Source organism: Nicotiana tabacum, chromosome 5 (genome assembly GCF_000715075.1).
Source record: "Nicotiana tabacum cultivar K326 chromosome 5, ASM71507v2, whole genome shotgun sequence".
NCBI classification, from domain to species: Eukaryota; Viridiplantae; Streptophyta; class Magnoliopsida; order Solanales; family Solanaceae; genus Nicotiana; species Nicotiana tabacum.
Window position 1 is genome coordinate 27,796,143 of NC_134084.1, and position 26,532 is coordinate 27,822,674.

The following is a 26,532-nucleotide window of genomic DNA, read 5'->3' on the forward strand; positions in this document are numbered from 1 at the left end:
TCAAGTCGGAAAAGTGAACCAAGGCATTAAATGGTTGTACCAACCCATATCTTTCTAATTAATGAATTTGTACTATGTTGGGATTTTTCCTCTTATATAAAGGGGATCCTTGTGATTTTGTAAATATCTGTTGCTCCATACGAAATATACTAGGATATTCTCTCCGCTCTTTAACACATTCTCTTGGTTTCGTTATCTTATTTATTGCTCATGTTTATTTTGTTCATCATTATTGCTTAGTATTGGCCATAAATAGCCGCCTTTGATCTATTTATAACTGTTATTCACCATCGACTGCCTTCGATAGCTCCCAGCCAAGTAGACTCGACCTCGAGGCCCTCGAATAGACAAGCTTGAGGCCCCGATTGACAGCGATTCGGTTTGATTAACGCCTCATTCTTAAGCACTTATTTCGTTTCTAAGTCTTTCACATAGCATCAACTACCTAACAACTAGCATAAAAATAGATCACGTATTTTTAGAACCACTAAATTAAATTTAATTGTTATTACCATTTTCATTGTAAACAGTATAATTTACCATGATACCCATATTAATTGATGGATATTTTATTGGATTTGAGAAAATAATTTAAAATGAGTAATAAATATTGTGGGTATAATAGGAAAACAAAAATTTATCTTCGACTAAGAGCCTGTTTGGCCAAGCTTCTAGGAGGCCAAAAGTACCTTTGTTGGCCCAAAAAGTACTTTTTGAAAAATTTAAGGTGTTTGTCCAAAATAAAAAAAGTACTTCTTAGCAGCAACAGAAGCAGTTTTTCTGCTTCTGGGGAGAAGCTACAAATTCTAGCTTCTTCCAAAAAGCAGAAGCAGAAGTTGAAAGTTAATTTATTCAAGACAAAAATAACCTTACAATAAATTTATATTTTTCAAATTATCCCTCATTAATTTAATTTTTCTTTTTCTTTTCCTTTTCCTTTTTTTTCCTGCTATACATTTATTCTCTTTTTTATTTTAATCAAATTGTTATTCTCTTTCTCTTATTCCTAAGAGTAGATTTTAAATTTATATTGAATGATGTATTTTGACATATTTAAATTGTCATGTAAATAATAAGTAATACCAAACACTCAATATTATTGCTTTAGAATAACTATATTTTATATTAATTAGTATTTTTAATTTATATTTTTACTTATGTTTTATATTTTAATTGAATTCTTTTCTAATAAATGTTTAAATTTATTTTTCTTCTCTAAATAATACTAATCGCAAATTGAACCTTTACTGTCCTTTTTTCGTAATTTGATATTTAAAAGTGCTTTTTTAAAAGATTGGCCAAACACGATGAGCTTGTAAAACGCAATACTCAAACTAATCGGCCAAACACAAACTACTTATTTTGCAAAAGTACTTTTGAATAAAATTGCTTTTCAAAATAAGTAGTTTTTGGCAGTTTGGCCAAACAGACTCTAATTTTCATTACCAAAACTGTGATGTTATTTTAACACCACACTCAATATAGGATAACAATTTCCGATCTAGTTAATCTAGGGAAAAACAATCAAATGATAGAAATGCCCTTTACCAAAATCCTTTGAGAAGGTCATGTTAAAATTAAAAATAAAATTTTATCCAATTTATCTAATATAAAACTAAATACAAATTTTATGTTATGGGTGTGTTTGATATGGAGGCAAACGTTTTGGGATCGTTTTTTATTTTTTTCATATTTGGTTGGCATAAATATCTAAAAATTATTTTTCAATGAACTCATTTTTCTCCAATTATAGGAAAATGACTTCCCTAGTAAGAAGAAAAAAAATAATTTTGAAATTATCCAACTAATAATTTCAACCCTATGCACCCACCACCACCATTTACACCCACCCTGAGGCTCTCACAACCAAACTCACCAACATTCCCAGCCACAAAACCTCAATGGCCCCTCCCTCCATTGCGCTCGCATCCCCCCCAACCCGACGATCCCCAAACCTAAAAATCCCTAGCTTTGAACTCCAAACCCCTCCCCATGTTGTCCTCTACTCCACACCCACAATGTCCAACTTTTGTGACAAGTCATACCATCTATACATGAACGGGAAGAAGAAATATATATATATATATATATATATATATATATATATATATATATATATATATATATATATATATATATAAGTGGACGGCGTGCCATAATCATGTTGATCTAAGATTTCACCCTAATGCTTCGTCGCTCACTCACTTGACCCCCATACTCTTATCTTCTCACCCCTACCCCAGCTCCTCGTAGTCGACCCTTACTCCTGCTTTGAACTCGGCCCCCTTACCTGCCTGAATCCCCCAACTACCCTCCCCTTCCCCTTCTCGTGCGCCCGCTTTGGACCCGACCCCTCGCTCGCACCCCACCACTTGGTCATGTACTTGGAAACCCCATATCTGCCAACAGAAATATTGGCCTACTTTCATGACCCTGACTGCGCAATCAGAGAGCGGAAAACTAATGCGTTCTACTTATTAAATAGGATTCTATAGCCAGTCCATGAGCCCTGGATACCAAAGGCGTCCTTGGTTGATCTCGTAGTTCCTATGGAGATGATGGCGGTCGGGTCCATGGATTTGTCTTTTTTTTCTTTTGGCTGAATACATGCGGAGACACTTAAAGTTGGCACGATATTTCATTTAGACACCTGAACTTAAGGGTGTTCCTAATGAGCACGTACATTACATGAACTTTGTTCCAATCAGGCACTTATTGCTGAGTTGGTACATAGTTGGCACATAGAGTGAATTTCACCCAATATATGCGCGTAAAGAGCCCAAAAAATAGATTTCTTTTTTTTTTGGTCTTTTTTATTTCCTTCTTCTTCTTCTTCTTCTTTAATTTATGTCCACCACCATTTCCACCATTACCTCCTCCACTTTCACCATTTCCTTCTTCTTCTTTATCAGTACTCATGTCCAATTGAAAATTAAAGCAATTAATTTAAGCTTAAGCTCTCAAATTCAATCATCTTTCCGTTACAAAACTCTCGATTAATTTAAGCAATTAATTTAAGCTTAGCCTATAAGAATGTGTTGGCCATTGCTGTTGAGACCGATTATTCTTTCCCTCTGGCTGACAAAGTGAAAGAATACCTGGAGGATCCGAGCAAGTTTGTTGTTGTTGCTGCTGCACCTGTAGCAGCTGCTGGTTTTGGTGTTGTTCCTGCTGCTGCTAAGGAGGAGGAGAAGGATGGACCTACTGAGCAGTCGGATGATGACGCGGGCTTCAGTTTGTTTGATTAGCCTGTTGTTTATCTCCGTTATGTTTTGAAGTATCTGAACCATATGTTAATTTCAGTTATATTAAGTGTTACTTTGATGATTAAGTTTTGGACCATATGTTACTTGATCAGTTCGTTGATTCTTATATTAGTAGCACACTAGTTTATTATTTATTGCTTTTGAATATTATGGTTGTTTATTTTTGAATGTTGTTGTTTCTAGAACTGAAACCTTTTACACCTGAAACCAAATCCTCCACCACCGTCCTCTCTAACCCCATCGCCGAACCCTTCTTTTTCACCATTAATGAGTTCTTTAAAAAGCTTGAAGGTTTAAAATGGGTCAATTGATTTGATGAAAGTTTGTGAAATTAATGTTGGGGTTGCCTTCGGGTCGTCTTGGGGAATCTTTAGCTGAAGTCATAACAAATTTGGAAGAGTTTCTCTTAAAAGTTTGGATTAAAATCTTGGTTGGAACAAGAATACACATGAAGATAGTGAAGAACACCAAGAACACACATTAAATAGATTTAACATAGTTTTTCCTCTCTTTTGTAACTCAAAAAAATATATGTCCTCATTTTATTCGACATTTGCCACATCAGCAGCGAGTGTATTGCACACACTTTGTAAATTTCACTAATTGTCAAAAGAGTGTCTGATTGAAACAAAGTTCATGTAATGTACGTGCTCATTAGGAACAACCCTAAGTTCAAGTGTCTAAATGAAAAATCGTGTCAACTTTAAGTGTCTCCGCATGTATTCAGCCTTTTCTTTTTCTGCATTTCGCTCAAAGGGGTGAAGGGAGATAGTGAATCAAGCTATTCACAAGGGCCAACTTATCCCCCCCCCGTCCCCACTTTGAAGAACTTTCTTATCCTAAAATAAAGAAAAATGATTTTGGTAGAATATTCCTTTCAAAAGTTCCTAATGTCCAAAACTTTGAAGGAATTGGCCCAAATGACCACATTATTGTAAACCCCATTTTCCTAAGGTTTAGTTTCTATTTAATAATTCAAACTTATTTATCAAAGTTCTTTAAAATTATTTATTTACCCGTTATAACTGTGTATTGTTTATAATTTATATACATTTTCGATTAGAATACTCCCCCCCCCCATAATTAAGGAATTCAATTACGCTATTTTCCCCCTCTTCTCCCCTCTCCCTCTTCTTCTGCCGCCTTCCTCTTCTTTTTAATTTACTGTCAATTTATACCACATATTGCTGCCAACAATTTGACCCGCTCAAAAGTAACTTGAGATGAGATGAGTTGGATCAAGTTGGGCTAAAATTTAGGTTATATCTCAATCCATCCAACTTTTACTAAGCTTTAATTAATGTGTATAATTTTCTTATGAATTCTTTGGTTATCAAATGAGATTTTTTTTTCTTATGTTATGGTCATATATAAAATACAAACACAAAAAAGTTATTTTAAAGATATTTTACCAAAGTTATTCATGGATCAATTTGGCCTAAAAATCAACCCAATTTTAGATAGGCTGAAATGGTTGGATCAAGATGTGCTTAGTTCAACAAATGAGGGGGTCAATGACCAGCCCAACCTTAGACGGGTTGGGCGGGACAAATGAGTTTGGGCTCAAATTGCCACCGAGTAAGTCCGGATTCATGCCATTGAAGATTAAGGAATGGTTTTGATGGAAGGGGCAAAAGAGAACAAAGCTGGGTCATAGACCTCCATTAAGGTTAGGTTTTTTTACTAACTTTGCTAATGGCATAGGCGTTTTTGGTCCGAAAGTATAACCGGAGTTAAATGTATACGATTTTTGAGAGTAGAGGGGCAAATCTGCCCCTTTTCCCAATAAAACAAGATATATCATCACAGATCATGCATAAGTAACTTTCTGACTACTTATGTTCAATATCTGTCTTTGTATGTTGTTCCATAAACGATCAGGTAAGGTATTGTTCGTACAACCGTGTCAATTGGTATGGCAAAGTTAACCCCTGACGACATACCCGAGCCTGCATCATCATTGGAAACGAAAAGTAGTTAGTCATTCACTCAGATTTCATCTTTTTCTGATCACTAAGTTTCTGCATATATATAAGATATTCATGAGGATAGAGGTAAGGCCATCTCCAACCTTACCTCATTTTCCCATAATGGGGGCAATTTTTAGGGTAATGAAGCTCCAACTCTCCCCCATTTTTGCCCTCAAAATGGGGTATGAATAGTGTTCCCTCAAATATGGGGTACACTATTCATCCCCATTACTATTCATGCATATTTTATTATTATTTTATTATTTAACTCTTTTAATTTATCTCTTTATATATACCTAATTAAGTTTATGTAATATCTTTATAATATTAATTTTACATCTTAACTTTGACATATAATTATGATAAATTAATTTTCGTGCATTTATTATTTTGTATCGCAATGATTTCACTTTTATTTGAATTATTAGTTAATCTATAATAATTGCTTACAAATTATATTATTTAAAATTTTATGGAATTGTTTTAATGGATTACAAATTAATGAAAATAAAAGATGGAATTTGTTTAATGGAAATTAAAAAATAAAATTGAAATGAAAGATAATAGTATAATATAGAAGAGAGAAGAATATAAAAAAGAATATTCTCTTTTGGGGAAAAAAATGAGGGAATGGTTGGAGTAAGTTGTCTCCAAAATGGGAAAATCCCCATTATGAGGATAAAAAATGGGATAAAGGTTGGAGATGCCCTTAAATTCCAACGAGGCAGCAAGAAAAGTAGCAGTTCAGTTTAACACCAAGTAACTGAAATGACTATAAAAGGCAGTCCGGTGCACTAAGCTCTCGCTATGGCTGGGATTCAAGGAAGGGTCGGACCACAAGGTCTATGGTACACAGCCTTGCCTTGCATTTTTGCAAGAGACTGTTTCCACGGCTTGAACCCGTGATCTCCTGATCACATGGCAGCAACTTTACCAGTTACGCCAAGGCTCCCCTTAACTGAAATGACTATAAGATGATCAAATATTTGTTACAGTTTTACAGATTCACCGGTCCAACTCTAAGCATCAAATAAGTTTGAACTACAATTTCTTTCAGATAACGCGATTTTGCAGTATTCTGTATATGACATAAGGTTCTTTAGTAAAATCACAAGATGATGTAACCTCTAGTGTAATCAAGATTCAATAGAAAATATACTAACCATATTCTAGACATGTGTACTAAGTAGGATTCCACATACTTCATCAAAGGCCAGCAGCTAAAAAGGGGACTTCTATAGTAATAGGCTCTAACATTGCTATTACGCTTTACCAGGGGACTTCATATTGTGTTAGGTCTAATTTAGTCCGACTTTGTAACCTAGCTAAAAACCAAGCTATAATCAAATCCCTTTAGGATTTAATCTTTGTTTGATAAAAGTTCGATTTTGATCAAGATTTTACAATTTATTAGATTTTGATCGAGAAGGAAAGCCTAGTGTAACTGGTAAAGTTGATGTCATGTGACCAAGAGGTCACTGGTTCGAGCTGTAGAAACAGCCTCTGGCAAAAAAGCAATGGTAAGGCTGTGTATAATAGATTCTTGTGGTCTAGCTCTTCTCCGGATTCCGCCCATAGCGGGGGCTTAGTACACTGGATGATATTCGGGAGAAGGTGCACGTGGCTCCCATTGATGACAAGATACGGAAAGCGAGACTCAGATGGTTCGGGCATGTACAGAGAAGAAACCCAGATGCTCCAGTAAGGAGGTGTGGGCGGCTGGTTGTGGAGGGCACGAGAAGAGGTAGAGGACAGCCTAAGAAGTATTGGGGAGAAGTGATCAGGCAGAATATGGTGAGGCTTTAGATTTCCGAGGACATGACACTTGATAAGAAGTTGTCTCGGTCGCGTATTGTGGTTGTAGGCCAGGAGGTAGTTGAGTCTTCCGTTACTTTGTACCGTTGTGAGCCTAGTCTGGTAAGGCTTTTGTCTAAAATAGCTAGGGGCATTGTCGTGTCTTGATATTTTCTCTTTTCGGTGCAGGACCTATTTATTAGCCATCATTTCTGCCTTGTATTTTTCTTCTGCATTTTATGTTCTTATTTTTCCTATGATCTCTATGGTGAAACTAATATTCTCTCCTTTTGTTTTTCTTATTATCTTGAGCCGAGAGTCTTTCGGAAACGGCCTCTCTACTCCTTCGGGGTAGGGCTAAGGTCTGCGTACATACTACCCTCCTCAGACCCCACTTGTGGAATTTTACTGGGTTGTTATTGTTGTTGTTGATCAAGATTTTACTATGGCAAATATTGTTGAACTTCTCTGAAATTCTCATGGAATATATTATATATTGCTTATTATAATTAAAACACTGTAACCATGATTTGTAATTTTGTATGATACGTGAAAATGAGTATAAAGCAAGAAAAATCAATTTTACATAAACAAAGATCTTTTTCAGGAGCAAATTTTGTCCAAGTCCCTCCATGGGAAACCAACTTTGATCTGGCACATTTCTGATCAAATATGATCTAAGAAGAAATGAGTTAGAATCCTACCAAACTACGACTATAAAATTTGATCACCTAGCAATGGGCAAATCCAGATAAGCGAAATCACTAGCAGTCACTACGAGTAAGCTTTGAAGTTTCTAACAATCTCTTTCCTAATTCAGCTTTATTCTTGACTAAACTCTTAGAAAGGAATAATGTCTAGAATGTACATCTTTTACACCTTTTGTCAATTATTCTTTTACACAACAACAACAACCCAGTATAATCTCACTAGTGGGGTCTAGGGAGGGTAGTGTGTACGCAGACCTTACCCCTACCCTGGGTAGAGAGGCTGTTTCCAAATAGACCCTCGACATCTTTCCCTCCAAGAACTCCCTACCTTGCTCTTGGGTGACTCGAACTCACAACCTCTTGGTTGGAAGTGGAGGTTACTTACCATCAGAGCCCCCCTTGTCTATGAAAGAGTATTCGACGAAGGTACAAATTCTGTCATGCTTCTAGGATAATAAAAATATTAATACCAATAATAAGCAGTAATATTAGTTGCACATAAAGTTTGACATGAGTATCTAAAGGCAATGGATAAAAACTGCTGCAATTGTTCTCTCCAAAGCTATGTTCAGCAGTTTTAGGGTAGAGGGCAAAGCCAATACATTTTTCCGCTGGGGTGGGGGCGAGGCTTCAATGTCAGTAGTCTCACTCAATATGAGTAGGGACTCGGGAGGTTTTATTCAGGGTTCTTCAGTAGCTAATATTACTAGAAATAATGAAAGTAATGAATTTCATACCTCTGCGGGTGAAGGTTGCTGTATTTACACCAATTACATGACCAGATGAATCAATCAACGGTCCACCTGAATTCCCTGCATAAGTTGGTCAAAACTAAAGCTTCCCCTAGATGCATAATCTGATGAACAATGAGTTTTAGACAAGGAAAAGTAATCTATTTTGACATCTTCAGCGGTTAGAAATTGAACTTTATCCGCTAAATCAACCCAGCAATCTGCCCCGACCTTATGCTCAAGTAGACCTCTTTTTGCCCTCTAAACAATGTCTTACGTCCTATTCAAACAGTGCAGTGTGCAGAGGTGATTCACCAAACTTTTCTCGCGACCAGTAAATGTCTTATGTAGGAAAAATGGTTACCAGCATTAATAGCAGCATCTGTTTGAATAGCTCCTTTAATGGCGGCTCCATTTGGTGCAGGTATTTCCCTGCCTTAATCCACTAACTACCTGTAAATATTCGAAATAATCAGATAAACTACAACAATATCCGTTTCCCCCATGATTAAGTTTCTTTTCTTTTTTTCCCTTTCCCTTTGCACGGAGAAACACGAGCAAATCAGTTTAAAAGATTTATCAGTTTCAAGATTTTGCTTCCCTTTTGGCCAGGCGTAAACTGACATTCTTGAGAGTTGATAGTACATAATATTATGAGTTGAACAAAATATTTCCCTTCTTTATATCAGATGACGTTGCATAAAGCAAAAGCAGTGAGCTTACCTTTTATAGAAATGGAAACATTTTGCATCCTAAGAGGAAATCAAGATTACAAGTTCTATACTGAGTAGGTTTAGCAAAAATGCATGAAAAGTAAATGCTAGAAGGATTTTCCTCGGGGAATAAAACCATAAAAATGAGTTTCTTCATAGAAATATTTCTGAACTATGAATAAACTGTAGATAAGTATTACCCCAGTTGTCAGAGTGTTTTCAAATCCATAGGGATTTCCAATGGCGAAGCAACTTTGACCTACACGTAAGCCACGGGAGGCACCAACAGAGATTGGTTTTACTTCATCACCTTCAACATCAACCTGCAGTTGAATAAGAGAAAAACTAATTACACCGAGGGGACTTTTCAACCAATCAGCTTGTATAGGTATCGAGAGCTGTTTGACAGCTTTATTTTGCACATATTTTTTTCATGCTTAGTATGCATTCTCCTTCTAACATTTCATTTTCGCTAGATCTAATCTAAGAGAAGTGTTCTCACTTCTCCCTATAAAATTGCTTTTTTGCTAAAAGAGAGAAGCAATAACAGATAACAGTTGAGAAGTTACAGGGACGGGTGTTAGAATTGTAAGAGCTTGTATACAAATAATGTCATACAAAATAGAATGGGAGGAGCTAGATAATGTCATATATGTCATATTTTTGTCCAGTTAATCTATCAAAAATCTTTAGATGGAGAAATTTGGACAACTAAAATTGTTAGTATATAGCTGACCAGTAATGAGAATAAAAGTGCAGCCCGGTGCACGAAGCATCCCGCGTTATCACGCAAGGTCCGGGAAAGAGCTACACCCCAAGGGGGTGTGATGTAGGCAGCCTATCATGATGCAAGCATCAATGGCTGATTCCACGGCTCGAACCCGTGACCTATAGGTTACACGGAGATAACTTAATCGTTGCTCCAAGGCTCCATAGAGAATAAAGTAGTAAAACAATGGCCATTGGCAACCATATCAAGTAATAGATTGATTCAACACCTTGAGAACAGCCAGATCATATGCTGGATCAACACCTACAATCTTCGCTTCCTTAGCTATGCTTTCTCCTTTAGCATTTACTAAAGAAACCTGAAAAGGAAAACTTTTCAAAATTAGAATGACCTGAAATGGAGCAGTCCTGTTGAATATCCAGATAAGAAAGACCAAAAGAATAACCACCAGGAATGCAGAAAACCTTACAACGCTGCAGTCCACTTTGATCAGTAGATAATTTAGCAATGACATGGTAATTGGTAACCTGCGATAACACTCGTGCGCCCTGAAACTGGTCAAACAGATCATCACTACGAGGCAAAGGATAACAGTTCTTCACTGTAACGTTGTTCAACTGGCGATAATCAATACACAGACGCATAGAACCATCATTTTTCTTCACAAACAAGACAGGAGCACCCCAAGGTGATACACTGGGCCGAATAAAACCCTTATCAAGCAATTCCTGTAACTGATCCTTCAACTTAGGAGGAGCCATACGATACGAAGGAATAGAAATGGGCTGAGTGCCCGACAAAAGATCAATGCCAAAATCAATATATCTATCAGGTAGCATGCCTGGAAGGTCAGCTGGAAACATATCGGGAAAATCCCGTACTACTGGAACTGAATCAACTAAAGGGGTATCAATACTGACATCTCTCACATAAGCTAAATACTCGTCACACCCCTTCTCAACCATACGCTGAGCTTTAAGAAAAGAAATAACTCTACTGGGAGTGTGATCTAAATTACCCTTCCACTCAGCAAGTGGTACACCTGGCATAGCCAGCGTCACACTTTTGGCGTGACAATCAAGAATAGCATAATGGAGTGACAACCAGTCCATGCCCAAGATAATATCAAATTCTACCATGCTGAGCAACAATAAACCATCTCTGGTCTCAAAACCACTAATAGCAACCAAACACGACTGATAGATGTGGTCCACAACAAGAGAATATCCCATAGGAGTAGAAACATAAATAGTGGAACTCAAAGAATCCCGAGATATACCCAAATGCGGAGCAAAATAAGAAGACACATAAGAATAAGTGGAGTCTCGATCGAATAGAACTGATGCATCTCTGTGACAAACCAATATAATACCTGTGATGATAGAATCGGAGGCAACAGCCTCGGTACGGGCATGAAGGGCATAATATCGGTACGGGCATGCGGAGCAAAATTCCATCAAAAAATCACCTTTAAATCCCTACCATGGTCATGTATTTAAATTGGGAATTTATGGCTTCCAATCACCATACCATAAGTTGTAATACTTGATTCATACTCATAATTCCATAATAACTCCATATATGTAAGTCTAAGGGTAAAAGTTTACCTCTTGTAGACCAAATCTTGAAAGACAACTTTGGGGTGTTCTTGAGATTTTGAAGAAATCCTATGAAATCCAATCAAAATCATGTTGTAACTAGTGATTGAGAAGTGAAATCACCATGAAAACACACTTAAAAACTCACCTTAGGTGTGCAATTGGATGCCTTGGCCGGATTGGGGATGGAGAGGATGCCCTAGTCTTGAAAAATAACTTAAATCCTCTAATTTCCTGTCCTTAGGTGTATTTAGAGGTCTTCCACTAGCGCACCCACGCTAAGGCCGCGCTAACGAGGCAGAATACTTCGCAATATGCGCGGTCGCGCTAATGGCCGCGCTAAGGTCATGCTAATGATACATTCCCAGTAAAATGGTTGTAACTTTCTGTATACACCTCTAAATGACGAACGGTTTGATGCGTTGGAAACTAGACTCAAAAGTATTTAATTTGATAGGTTGTTCATCACACAAATCCTTATATAACTAGAGATATTATTGTGAGGTCTTGTGCGCACTCATTTACAACTTTAGTCTATTATGAAATTCTCTAACTTGGCTTAGACTTAGGCCTCTCCTTAGACCCCAATTCACTTATAATATGACTTATACGCTTATTAACATATCCAATTGATATCCATTATATCATGAATCCTCATTTGCACACAAAATAAAATAATTAGCCTACCTTGGCACCACGAAATCTTAAATAACTTGGCAAAATTTTCCGGGGCTTTACAGAGTGGAAGTGGGAGCAGATCACTATGGATTTCGTTGTTGGACTCCCACAGACTCGGAGGAAGTTCGATGCAGTGTGGGTTATTGTTGATAGTCTGACCAAGTCAGCGCATTTCATTCCTATGACAGTCTTCTATTTTTCTGAGAGGTTAGCTGAGATCTATATCTGGGAGATTGTTCGTCTTTATGGTGTGCCCGAGTCTATCATTTCGGACCAAGGTACACAATTTACCTCACTTTTCTAGAGAGCAGTTCAGCGAGAGTTGGGCAAGCAGGTTGAGTTGAGCACAGCATTTCATCCTCAGACGGACAGGCAGTCCGAGCGGACCATTTAGATTTTGGAGGATATGCTCCGAGCTTGTCTCATTGACTTTGGAGGTTCGTGGGATTAGTTTTTGCCTTTAGCAGAGTTTGACTACAACAAAAGCTACCAGTCGAGTATCTAGATGGCTCCTTATGAGGCTTTATATGTAGGATAGTTTAGTACAGCTCAGTCCAGGCAAAAGAGTTATGCAGACCGCAAGGTTCATGATTTGGCATTCATGGTCGGTAAGCGGGTACTGCTTCGAGTGTCGCCTATGAAAGGCGTGATGACATTTGGGAAGAAGGGCAAGCTTAGCCCTAGGTTCATTGGCCCGTTTGAGATTCTTGATCGAATGGGAGAAGTGGCTTATAGACTAGCGTTGCCGCCGAGATTATCAGTCATGCATCCAGTGTTTTATGTGACCATGCTTCGGAAATATCACGGCGATCCATCCCACGTGTTAGATTTCAGCACTATCCAGTTGGACAAGGACTTGTCTTATAAGGAGGAGCCGATGGCTATTCTAGACCGGCAGGTTCGTCAGTTGAGATCGAAGAGTTTTCCTTCTGTTCATGTTCAGTGGAGAGGTCAGCCTCCTGAGGCATCGACTGGGAGTACGAGTCCGATATGCAGAGCAGTTATCCCCATCTTTTCCCCGACTCAGGTACTTCCTTCTTCTGTTCATTCGAGGATGAACAATTGTTTTAGAGGTGGAGATTTTACTTGTTTTAAAATGAAATTCTACGTTTCGAGGCCTTAAAAACCTCTTTTAGCATCACCTCGTTTTGTGTGCGCCGTCCGGACACATAGCCAGAAAGCCTAAATCTGAAAATCTGTGAAATTTTTTACTATAAAATGAATTAATTTGACTTCGGTCAACGTTTTGGGTAAACAGATACGGACCCATGATTGGACGGTCTGTAGGAAAATATGGGACTTGGGCGTATGCCCGGAATCGAATTCCGAGGTCCCAAGCCCGAGAAATGAATTTTTGAAGAAAAATTGTTTTTTGAAATTGTTCATAAGGTTGGAAATGAATTTTGGTTAGAACTTGTTGGTATCGGGCTCGTATTTTGATTTTGGCGCCCGGTACAAGTCTTATATATGATTTAAGATAATTCGGTGAAGTTTGGTAAGAAATGGAATCCGTTTGACTTGATTTGAACCTTAAATGCAAAATTTGATGTTTAAAGAAGTTTTGAGAAATTTCTTTAAATGATTTCTTTAAATTTCTTTATATGATTTAAGATAATTCGGTGAAGTTTGGTAAGAAACGGAATCCGTTTGACGTGATTCGGATCTTAAATGCAAAATTTGATGTTTAAAGAAGTTTTGAGAAATTTCCTTGATCTTGAGGTTTAATTCGATGTTCATGATGTTATTTTGGTGATTTTATTACACGAATAAGTCCGTAGGATAGTTTTGAGGTTGTGTGTATATTTGGGTTGGAGCCCCAAGGGTTGAGGTGAGTTTTGGATAGGCCACAGGGTGCATTTTGAACTTAGAAAATTGCAGGTTTTCGAGCTATGCATAGCAAGCTTGCAGGCTTTGCATTTGCGAAACCTAGCTCGCAAATGTGATGTCGCAAATGCGAGCGGCTTGTCGGAATTGCGAAAGAAGCCCAGGCCAGCTCCCTCTCGCAAATGTGAGGTTATCCTCGCAAATGCGAAGTTTCTCATTTGGCCAGTGATCGCGAATGCGATGCTGTTGTCGCAATTCCCAAGTCGCAAATGTGACATTATTTTCACAAATGCGAAAGTCCAGCATTTATAAAGGTTCGCAAATGCGAGCCCTGTCTCGCATTTCCCAGCTTAGCAGAGGTCGGGGTTCGCAATTGCGAACCCCTGTTCCCATTTCCCAGACCAGTGACCTGCAACTTTATACTTAGACGATTTTAAACCCATTTTTCATATCCTCTCAAAACATAAACACACCAGGGCAATTTTTCAAAGGCTTCTTCTTCTCCAAATCAATTGTAAGTCATTTTTAACTAGTTTCTTCAATCATTAACATCTTTTAACATGATTTCAACTCAAAATCAATGATTTTCATGGGGAATTGGGTGTTTTGGGTAGAACCTAGGTTTTTCAAAAATTGGGGATTTGGACCTCGATTTGAGGTCCGATTTAAAAAAATCATATATTTGGGTTCGTGGGGCAATGGGTAATCGGGTTCTGGTTCGAGCTTCAGGTTTTGACCATGTGGGCTCGGGGGCGATTTTTGACGTTTTGGGTAAAACTTTGGAAAACTCATTTTCATGCATTGGGGTTGATTCATTTAGCGTTTATTGATGTAATTAAGTAACTTGTGGCTAGATTCGAGCGAATTGGTGGTGGAATCAAGGAGTAAAGCTATAATTGAAATGTGAATTGTATTTGTAGCATCGAGGTAAGTGTTTGGTCTAACCTTAGCTTGAGGGATTAGGAGTGGTGTCTATTTGCTACGTGTTAATTGTGGAGACCGACGTATAGGCATGGTCACGAGTATCTATACGTCGGTGTCAAGCATGACCGTGAGTCTTGTGTTATAAATTATTATGACTCCGTTGTGGTTTATTGTGCCTCACATGTTATTATTATCATTGTTCCCTTGCCAGGATTCCTTGTGATTATTGTTGGCTTGTAAATGGGAGCGAGTGGTACACCTACCACAAGATATAATGAAATAGGAGTGGGTAGTACACCTACCACAAGATATAATGAAATGGGAGCAGGTGGTACACCTACCGCAAGATATAATGAAATAGGAGCGGCTGGTACGCCTACCACAAGATAAATGAAATGGGAGCAGGTGGTACGCCTATCACGAGAAAAGTGAAATGGGAGCGGGTGCTACGCCTGCCACGAGATAAATGAAATGGGAGCGAGTGGCACGCCTGCCACGAGATAAATGAAATGGGAGCGGGTGGCACGCCTGCCACGAGATACATGAAATGGGAGCGGGTGGCACGCCTGCCACGAGATACAGGAAATGGGATCGGGTTGCACGCCTGCAACAAGATGTGAAAAGAAAGTGAAATCTGCCTTTGTTTTCCTTATTCTTTTTAGTGGTTGATTTTGATTCCTTTATAATTCTCTTGATATTCTGTTTTACCTGTTATTCCCCGAAGCATGTTTCCCCCTCCTATCTTTATTTGTTTATTTCTATATTTCTTTTCCGTTGTATATATTTGAACTGCACATGTTTATTTGGTAGTCTGGTCCTAGCCTCGTCACTACTTCGCCAAGGTTAGGCTAGACACTTACCAGCACATGAGGTCGGTTGTGCTGATACTACACTCTACACTCTTTTGTGCAGACCCCAGTGTTGTGGACTTCGGACCGTAGAGAGATTGCTGATTCTTGATCATCAGGCGACCCGAGGTAGTCCTGCAGGCGTCCACAAGCCTTAGCGTCACCTTCTATCTACTATTCATATTTCTTTCATGCATTTCTAGAGATAGTGTTGTATTTATTTCTTTCTTTCAGACCCTTTATTTGTAGTATTCTTAGACGTCTGTGAAACTGTGACACCAGTTCTGGGTAGTCGAGACTCAAACAGTTGTATTGGATATTCATGTTTAGATAGCTTATTGTTTCTTTCTTCCTCTTATGTTAAATTCTGTTGTTTAACTATTATTATTTCGAAATTGTTAATGAATATAAAATGGGTATAAAGGTAAATTGTTCAATTGATTGGCTTGCCTAGCTCGAATTAGTAGGCTTCATCACGACTCCCGAGGGTGGGAAATTCGGGTCGTGACAGGCCTTGACCTAACCTCGTCACTATCCTTCTAAGGTTAAACTTGGCACTTACTATGTACCATTGTGGTATACTCATACTACGTTTATGCACATCATTTTGTGCAAATCCAGGTACTTCTTATCAATTCCAACACTAGTGAGCCGAATTTTCATTTGGAGACTTCAAGGTACACTTGCCCACATCCACAGGCCTCAAAGTCCCCTTCTATCCCTTTTTATATTTTTCCTTCTATACTAGACACAGTTGTATAGGAATGTTTCTGGTATTACCATAGAGCTTGTGACTTGTATTATGCCAGGTTTTGGCTATTGTATACACTTAGCTGTAGAGTTCGATTTTCCTTTTTAATATATGTTGTTAAGTTTTGAGAATTTAGATTATTGTTTTCATTCACTTCCGCATGTTTGTTAGGCTTGCCTAGTCTTAGAGAGTAGGTGTCGTCACGACATTCTACGGAGGAAAATTGGGGTCATGACAAAGCAGCTCATCGTGATAGTCACAGATAGCTCCTAAGCACCCTATTGAGTGCTGCTCGATCGTACCAGGCTCAGAATCTGCACAAATATATACAAAAATGTAATAATATTACAAAGGTTGCAAATATAGTAAGAACCGTAATCGACCTCAACAAAGTAGTTGCAAAAGTTTTGTCAAAAATTTACTTACTCTACAAATTTGTGCAGTTTTATACACAACTGTAATAGAGAAGACGCACAGAGACATCATAATAAGATATGCACAATAGGGCAAGTGATGTAATAGCTCCTATATCAAATAAGAAAGTTTCCAATGCATATAATTAAGAATGTATTCAATCAGCATATATAGATGATATGCACAAGTAAAGCATTATGCTCAACCCGTTAACTGGTATCATAAATCACAAACCTGCACAGACAAAATCCAAGGTAGCATGGATAATCATGTGACTCTAGAGAGATGGATCCAAACCCATGTGCAATAGGAACGTAAATTCATATGCACTTCAAATGTATGTACAATATGCCTTATCAATACCTCAACTGGAACGTGAATCCACACGCTCTAACAACTCAATGTCTCCCAACAGTGTCAAGTTAAGCAGTGAGAACAAGATACATATGCTAACATGGTGTATATAAGAAACAATATATGACCAAATAGTTCTACCATATAAAATAGGCACATAAAATTTAAATTGTTAAACTAGTATCTGAAGGATGCTTATAACATTGTACTACTATAAATAAGTAGCTCAAGTAGACATACGACATGCAAAACATGCAACAAGTAAGGCATGTAACAAACAAGGCATAAGAAAGCTTAACAAATTACCACCAAGAATGGATTAATCTTTACATCCATATATATGTTCGTCACATCGCATATACATTATATTATCCTCATTCATGCAGCACATAGTGACAATATCATTTGTACGAAAAATTCTCCCATCGAAGTAAACAAAGATATTTACTTCTATCCAGACAAGCTTTAACTTCAAACACTGCTTTACCTTGCTCTGAAGCCTCTAAACGTCCATAATCTACTCAAAAAATGCTTGACATATAGTTATACGACTCAATTCCATAAGAAAAGATTTAATCTTGATCAAAGTCAACAAAAATCAACTTTGGGCCTACATGGTTACCTAAAATAAAGTCCAAATCACATTGACCATAACCTTACGAAGTCTAAATCTATGCTAAGATTCTCAATCTAAGATCATTTAGACACATCATTTAGGCGATTCTAGGTTTTCTCCAAAAATATATCTTGATTTCGCCTTTAATCATTATTTCTAAGATATAATAGATTATAGATTCACGATATATTTATCGATTCAAGTTAGAATCACTTACCTCAATGTTATAGTTGTAGATCTAGCTCAAAACCCCTCAATCTGAGCTCCCAAAGTCTCCAAAATGTGTGAGAATGAACCAAAATCACAAACTTGGGACTATTTATACAAAGAAAAAATATTGCACATCGATCAGGGACGGGACCATGTCACGAGCCAAGTTTTCCCTCTGTGAACCGTCGTGATGGCACCAAGTCTCTACGACTAGGTAAGCCTAACATTTGCAGAACATGAAACGAAAACATAAAAGCTAATAGCTAACAGATAAATTTTAACAAGAAATTAAAATGTCGCTCAGTATATACGATAACCATTCTCGAAGTGTACATAAACTCTCCCAAAATCCTGAATATCGCAAGTCACAAGCTACAGAAACAAAATAGTATTTCTATACTCTACAGTCTAACAAAAGAAAATACAAGAAGTGTTTGACATGGGGAAGAGTAGATAGGGACTCCGAGGTCTGCGATCGTGGTAGATATACCTTGAAGTCTCTACATCTATCTCGCCTCACTAATAATGCGACTGATAAGTGGTACCTGGATCTGCACACGAAAATCATGTGCAGGGAAGGGCATGAGTACACTGTAACTGTACTTAGTAAGTTCCAAACCTAACCTCGATCAAGTAGTAACGAGATAGGTTCAGGGCCCTACTGCTATAAATATAATGAAATAAGACAGAATGAAATATCGTAGTAAAAATAAATACGAAAATCTAACATGAATAGAATCATAGAAAGACAACAGCTCAGAACACAGAGATAACAACAAGGGGAGCTCCCGAGATACCGTCTCGTAGTCCCAAACGTAAATATGTACGGGGATCTCCCAGAATACCGTTCCGTAGTCCCAATCAAAACTCAGAAATTCGGTTGAAGAACTTTCCTCTATTTTTCTCAACTTCTCACCCAAATTCCTTAATTTGATGAAAAAAACAACTATGGATTATGGAATACAACCAAAAATGAGTTAGGAACCATTACCCCAAAGCTCTCTCCGAAAATCCCTCGAAGAATTGCCAATTTCCGAGCTCTCAAGTCCAAAAATGAAGAATGAATTCAAATCCTCGAAATTTCCCATTTTTCTGCCAGAGAATTCGCTTCTGCGAGCTTTCAACCACATCGGCTATCCCACACCTGAGGAAAATCCATCGCAGGTGCAAAGGCAACTTAAGTGGGCTGGGACCGCACCTGCGAGCACTGGGTCGCACCTGCGAGCCCGCTCCTGCGGTACACTACAGCTTTTGCGGAACAATAATTGCACCTACGATCCTAGTTGGTCAGGTCCAAAATCGCTTCTGCGGCTCCTTGGCCGTTTCTATGGCTCTGCACCTGCGGCCCAAAGTGTGCAGGTGCGAAAACACCAGGTGCAACAGATTCATCAATTGGGTAAGTCCAATTTCCATCCGTTAAGCACTCGAAACTCACCCGAGGCCCTCAGAACCTCAACCAAACATACCAATCAATCCTAAAACACCGTAAGAACTTAGTCAAGCCCTCAAATCACATCAAATAATGCTAAAATCATAATTCACCCCCCAATTCAATCTTAAAGAACTTGAAACTTCTAAATCCGACAACCGATACCGAAACCAACCAAACCATGTCTGATTGACCCAAATTTTGCACACAAGTCATATTCAACACTACAGACCTACTCCAACTTCCGGAATCAAAATCCGACCCCGATATCAAAAATTCCACTACCGGTCCAAAACTCCAAAAATCCGACTTTCGCCATTTTAAGCCTAAATGAGCTACGGGCCTCCAAAACATAATCCGGATACGCCCCTAAGCCCAAAATCACCCAACGGAGCTAACGAAATCGACAGAACTCCATTCCAGAGTCATCTTCACATAGTTCTGACTACGGTCCAAATCCTAAGGCTTAAGCTCCCATTTAGGGACTAAGTGTCCCGGAACACTCAAAAAAACAAAACGAATCCTCCTGACAAGTCACAATAGCAGAAATAGATATGGGGAAAGCAGTTAATAGGGGATCGAGGCTCTAACTCTCAAAACGACCGACCGGATCGCTACATGACACATCACCCTTTAATGCACGTGAACTAGGAGTGATAGCTAGTACATCGTGCCCAACGTCACACTTGACTTGGGTGCGATGGTAGAACTTTTCATTACATAACTCTACTGGGGGTGTAATCTAAGGTACCTCTCCACTCTAGTCGCGGTAAACCTGGCATAGCAAGCATCACGGTCTTGGAATGACAATCAAGAATAGCATAATTGGGAAACAACCAGTCCATGCCCAAAATAACATCAAAGTCCACCATGCTGAGAAATAATAAATCAGTTCTGGTCTAAAAACCACTAAGAGTAATTAAACACGACCGAAAAATGCGGTAATCTCCCACAGGAATAGACACATAAATAGGGGAACTCAAAGAATCCTGAGATATGCCCAAATGTGGGGCAAAATAAGAGGATATATAGGAATAAGTGGAGCCTGGATTTAATATAACTAATGCATCTCTATGACAGACCGGAACAATACCTGTAATGATAGAATTGGAAGCAACGTCCTCTATACGAGGAGGAAGGGCATAGTATCTGGCCTGGCATCCCCCTCTAGGGCAACCTATACCTCCTCGACCTCCACCTCGGGCTGGCTAAGCAGGTGGGGTGGTAGCTGGTGCTGTAATCATAGCATAGGGACCTGGTGGAGCACACTGTGGCTGGGAAGTCTGTAGAGGTGCACCCCTCCTAAATCTGGGGCAATCCCTCACCATATGGCGAGTGTCACCAAACTCAAAACAAGCTCTAGGAGGGCGTGGCTTCTGGGGCTGACTCGAGCCAGGTCTGCTGAACTGACCGCTAAAAACACCCTGTGCAGGAGGCACACTAGATACTAGAGGTGCATAATAAGGCTCCTGAGGCCTTGGAGGAGCTAGAATACCACTAGCAGCTGGAAGAGCTTAATGAACAGTGCGACTCACATAGCACCTACCATGATGAACTACAGCTAGGGCACAGGCACCAGAATAATGGCCAAACTCTCAAGACCTCTTGGCCTCTCTCTCTTCCTATCCCGAGCAAGCATGCCCTCCACTCTCCTAGCAATACCCACCACTTATTGATACGAGATATCCATCTCTAGCTCTTAGGCCATGCTATGCTGGGAATGAGTCCCTCAATAAACTGATGCACCCTCTCTCGAATTGTAAAAACCAAGGCTAGTGCATTTCTAGCCAAGTCATTGAAACAGACTACATACTCTGAAACAGTCATTGAACCCTGGCGCAACTGCTCAAACTCCATTCTCCATGAGTCCTTGAGGCTATGAGGGACATACTCTCTCAAAAACATGTCCGAGAACTGAGTCCATGTAAGGGAAGCTGCCTCAGCCAGGCTGTCCAACTCATAAGTACGCTACCACTGATAGGCTACCCCTCAAAGCTGAAAGGCAATGAAAGAAACCACACTCGACTCTGCTATGCCCATAGTACGGAGGATATGGTGGCACTCCTCCAGAAATCCCTGAGCATCCTCTGATGCTAGACAACTAAATGTAGGAGGGTCGTACTTCTTGTACCTCTCGAGCCTATGCTGCTCCTCCTCTGAAACTTTTGCCCTACCCTTGGGCTAAGTTGGGGCTAAAGGTGGTACCGGTATAACCTCTGGAATCTGCTCAACCTAAACCCCGCCCTAAGATATGGCTGGAGCACGGGAATCAACCCTACCTAAGCTAGAGCACCAAATATGCTCAGGAACTGTGCAATGGTCTCCTGAAGAGCTGGTGTAGTAGTAGTAGGCACCTCAGGTGTCTGCGCTCCGACTGGAGCTACTGGTGGCTCCTCTGTAGCAGCTTGCTCGGGTGCTCTGGTTGCACCACGTGGGTGTCCTTGGCCTCTACCCCGGCCCCAACCTCGGGTGGCTCTAGCAGGTGGCTCGGGTGCCTGGTCATCTCCGGCTATACGTGTCCTCACCATTTGTGAGATAACAGAAGGCAGAAGTTTAGAATTTCAAAGTCAATAATCTCGCACGACAAGGAATCAAATGAAGTGGAATTTTCTTAACAGTTCCATAGCCTCCCGAAGATAAGTACAGACGTCTTCGTACCGATCCGCGAGACTCTAATAAACCGGCTTGTGACTTACGACTCCTATGAACCTAGAGCTCTGATACCAACTTGTCACTATCCAAGTTCTCTCTCTGTGAATCGTCGTGACGGCACCTAGTCTCTACGACTAGGTATGCCTTTTGCAAAAAATAAAACGAAAACATAAAAGCTAACAACTAACAGGTAAGTTTTAACAAGATATTAAGATGTCGCTCGGCATATAAAATAACCATTCTCGAAGTGAACATAAACTCTCACAAAACCCGGAATATCGCAAGTCACAAGCTACAGAAATAAAACAATATTTCTATACTCTAACGTCTAACAAAAGGAAATGCAAGAAGTGTTTGACATGGGGAAGAGTAGATAGGGACTCCGAGGTTTGCAGTCACAGCAAATATACCTTAAAGTCTCTACATCTTTCTTGCCTCATTGATAACGCAACTGATAAGCAGTACCTAGATCTGCACACAAAAAACATTTGCAGGAAACGACATGAGTACACCACAGTGGTACCTAGTAAATGCCAAGTCTAACCTCGGTCGAGTAGTGATGATATCAGGTCAGGGCCCTACTGGTATAAATATAATAAAATAAGACAAAATAAAATATGGCAGTAAAAATAAATATGGAAATCTAATAGGAATAGAATCATAGAAAGACAACAGCTCAGAACACAAAGATAACAATATGGGGAGCTCCCGAGATACCGTCTCGTAGTCCCAAATGTAAATGTGCAGGGGGATCTCCCAGATTACTATTCTGCAGTCCCAAAGTAAATATGCAGTACAGGGGAATCTCCTAGAATACCGTTCCGTAGTCTCAAAGTAAATATGCAGCTCAACCAACAGAAATAACAATTATAGCAAAAAAAAAACTTACAGTTTAGACTAAGTTCAAGTCAAGGAAAGCAAGAAATTTCACTAAACATGCTGCACAGAGTTCAGATAGGCAGTTAAAACACGTAGGCATGCTATGATAAACTAAACATGATAGTTACATATGCTAGTGTAGTTCAAATATGAGAAACATGTTATGACTTAGTGGAAAAACGGAGTTTTACAACAAATAGCCCATGTACGTACACGTCACCGCACGTACACGGCGCTCACATATCAAACAATACCAAATCCTAAGGGAAATTCCCCCACACAAGGTTAGGCAAGCGACTTACCTCGAACCAAGCTCAAATCAATTTGTCACAATGCCTTTTCCACGAATATCCGGCTTCGAGTGGCCCAAATCTAGTCAAAATCAAATGCATAACATAAATGTAACTACAAGAAACTAACCTAGATAGTGAAATCAAAGCTAATGCGAGAAATTGGAAAAATCGCCCAAAAAGCCTCCCCGGACCCATATCTCGGAATCGGGTAAAAGTCACAAATTATGAGCACCCATTCACTCACGAGTTCACTCGTACCAAAATTATCCAAATCTGATGTCTAAATCCCAATCAAAACTCAAAAATCCGGTTGAAGAACTTTCCCTCATTTTTCCCAACTTCTCACCCAAATTCCTTAATCTAATGGAAAAAAACATCTATGGATTAATGGAATACAACCAAAAATGAGTTAGGAATATTTACCCCAAAGCTCTCTCCGAAAATACCACGAAGAATCGTCAATTTCTGAGCTCACAAGTCCAAAAATAAAGAATGAATTCAAGCCTTCGAAACCCCGTTTTCTGCCAGAGATTTCGCTTCGGCGAGCCTTCAACAGCATCTGCGGTCCCGCACCTGTGGAAAATCCATCACAGGTGCGAAATCAACTTAAGTGGACTAGGACCGCATCTGCGAGCTCTAGGCCGTACTTGCGAGCCCCCTCCTACGGTCCTTATCCACTTCTGCGGACCAATCGTCGCGCCTGTGATCCCAGCTAATCAGGGCCAAAACTTCTTCTGCGGCTCCAAGGCCGCTTCTGCAGCTCGGCACCTGCAGCCCAAAGTGGGCAGGTGCGAAAACACCAGGTGCAATAGCTTCAACAATTCCATAAGTCCAATTTCCATCCGTTAAGCACCCGAAACTCACCCAAGGCCCCCAGAACCTCAACCAAATATGTCAACCAATCCTAAAACACCATATGAACTTAGTCGGGCCCTCAAATCACATCAAACAACGTTAAAATCACAATTAACCCTCCAATTCAATCTTAAAGAACTTGAAACTTCCAAATTCGCCAACCGATGCCGAAACCAACCAAACCACGTCCGGTTGACCCCAAATTTTGCACACAAGTCATATTTAACACTACAGACCTACTTCAACTTCCGAAATCGGAATTTCATCCCGATATCAAAAATTCAACTACCGATCCAAAACTCCAAAAATTCGGCTTTCGCCATTTCAAGCCTAAATGAGCTACGGGCCTCTAAAACATAATTCGGACACGCCCCTAAGCCCAAAATACTCAACCGAGCTAACGGAATCGACGGAACTCCATTCTGGAGTCGTTTTCACACAATTTTGACTACTGTCTAAATCTTAAGGCTTAAGCTCTCGTTTAGGGATTAAGTGTAACAGAATACTCCAAAAACCAAAACGAAGCCTCCCGACAAGTCACAATAGTAGAAATAGATATAGGAAAAAACGACCGACCGGATCATTACATCGCGCCTCACCCTTTAACGCACCTGGACTAGGGGTGATAGCTAGTACGTCGTGCCCGACATCACACCTGGCTTGGGTGCGATGGTAGAACTTTTCATTCATTCTAACCCCCCCCCCCCCCCCCACAAACGAACATCTCGAACCCCACGTAACTCCTCCAACGATTCAGACTATTCCAATTATGCTATATGAACATATGTAAAATCTCGAAACACGAAACAAAATGCTATTAATCAGATCAACAACTCAAACCAACTTAAGAATCCTTAAAGTTCCAACTTTCATGAAATATCCACAATGTGCTCCCGAGCCCCTTAAAAACATGATAGGTGTTTTATGAACTCCTATGCGCATGAGTTATTGATCGGATAATATGGTACATACGGTTCGTTTGATGGACCTCTAATTTTATAGTACGATGAGAAGTTTCTAGAGAAGTCCTGTATCTTCGGGAATCACAAAGTCTATGTTAATTTGTATACGTGTAAGGGTTGTAAGGGGTTGTTTGGTAGGATGCATTAGATAAAATAATGCATGCATTAGCTTTTTGTATTAATAATACATTGTTTGGTACACATTTTGAATTTACGCATTAGTTATGCAAGCATTAGCTATACATCCTATTTGGTATTATCCTATGCATAACTAATGCATAGAAAACAAGTAGTAGCAATGCAATGAGCTTTAATGCATGCATTAGCTTAGTTAAAGACAAAATTGTCCTTCAATGCAATGAGCTTTAATGCATGCATTAGCTTAGTTAAAGACAAAATTGTCCTTCAAAATTTATGTTTGATTAAAATATGCTAGTTAGTATATTAATGCAAGCTCAAAAGAATCCAAATAGTGAAAAATAAAATTATATCCCTAGTAAATAAATAAATACTTAGCATATTTTCTTTTTTATAAATAAATATTTAATTTTATTTTCCAATATAGGTAGACAAATCAAATAATTTTTTGTAAACTTTTTCATATAAAAATATTTCTCAACATATATTTCTTTTAAAAAATTAGAGTGTGAACTAGTTTTGAGGGCATTTTGTAAACAAGCAATTCTTTTAGAAATTGTGCGATGTTTTAATACATCAAACTAAACAATGGATAAGAAATATGTCAGCATAACTAATATCAGTATTACTAATACATCCTATTCAACATTATTCTTATGCACCCTACCAAACGACTCCCAAGTGTGACAGTGCCATCCCTTGGGTAACGCAAGTAAAGTTGGGTCCCAAAAGTTTAAGGACCCCTCTTGTCACTAATAGTGGATTTATGAATTAACTTTTCTTTACAAATTTGAGCATAATATTTTTAAAAAAAGGAAAAGAAAATTTCAAATGGATTTGAATCGAAGCGTGAAAAATATTTTTAGTTTTCTATTTGGTGGCAAAGATTTTATCTCTCTAGGTTATTAGAAGATTATATTTAATATACTCAATTAAATAAATAAAAAACTTGATTATTTTTCAATTACGTATATTACTTGAAGAATAATATTAGCATTTGTGTAACAGATCTATTAATAGCTTTACATCTCAAAAAAAAAGGTATATATATATATATATATAGGGAGCTAGGTGCGGTAGACGTATTAAACACCGTGATTACATCATTACTAGTTGTGATTAAGGGTGGATTCCCAGTGGGATCCATACTAGGATTATCCATAACTGGATCATTAACAAAACGTTGCCTTAAG

At 39.0% G+C, this 26,532-nt stretch overlaps 1 protein-coding gene across 1 annotated transcript; it reads right to left on the minus strand.

Annotated features, from left to right (window-relative positions):
- Nucleotides 1–5,108: 5,108 nt before the first annotated feature.
- On the minus strand, nt 5,109–26,501 carry LOC107794043 (protease Do-like 5, chloroplastic). The gene is made up of 7 exons (XM_075252794.1): nt 26,442–26,501; nt 10,379–10,468; nt 10,183–10,272; nt 9,369–9,507; nt 8,836–8,907; nt 8,478–8,552; nt 5,109–5,215 (listed from the first exon to the last, which is right to left on the minus strand). Exons 1-7 carry the CDS (start codon nt 26,499–26,501, stop codon nt 5,109–5,111), a joined length of 633 nt encoding a protein of 210 aa, XP_075108895.1.
- Between the last annotated feature and the right edge of the window lie 31 nt (nt 26,502–26,532).

Coding starts and splice junctions, on each gene's coding strand:
- LOC107794043 (XM_075252794.1), bottom strand. CDS start 26,501: ATGGATAATCCTAGTATGGATCCCACTGGGAATCCACCCTTAATCACA. Junction 10,469..26,441: donor TAATCACAACTAGTAATGAT/GTAATCACGGTG, acceptor CTGTTTGACCAG/TTTCAGGGCGCACGAGTGTT. Junction 10,273..10,378: donor GTGGACTGCAGCGTTGTAAG/GTTTTCTGCATT, acceptor TTTCCTTTTCAG/GTTTCTTTAGTAAATGCTAA.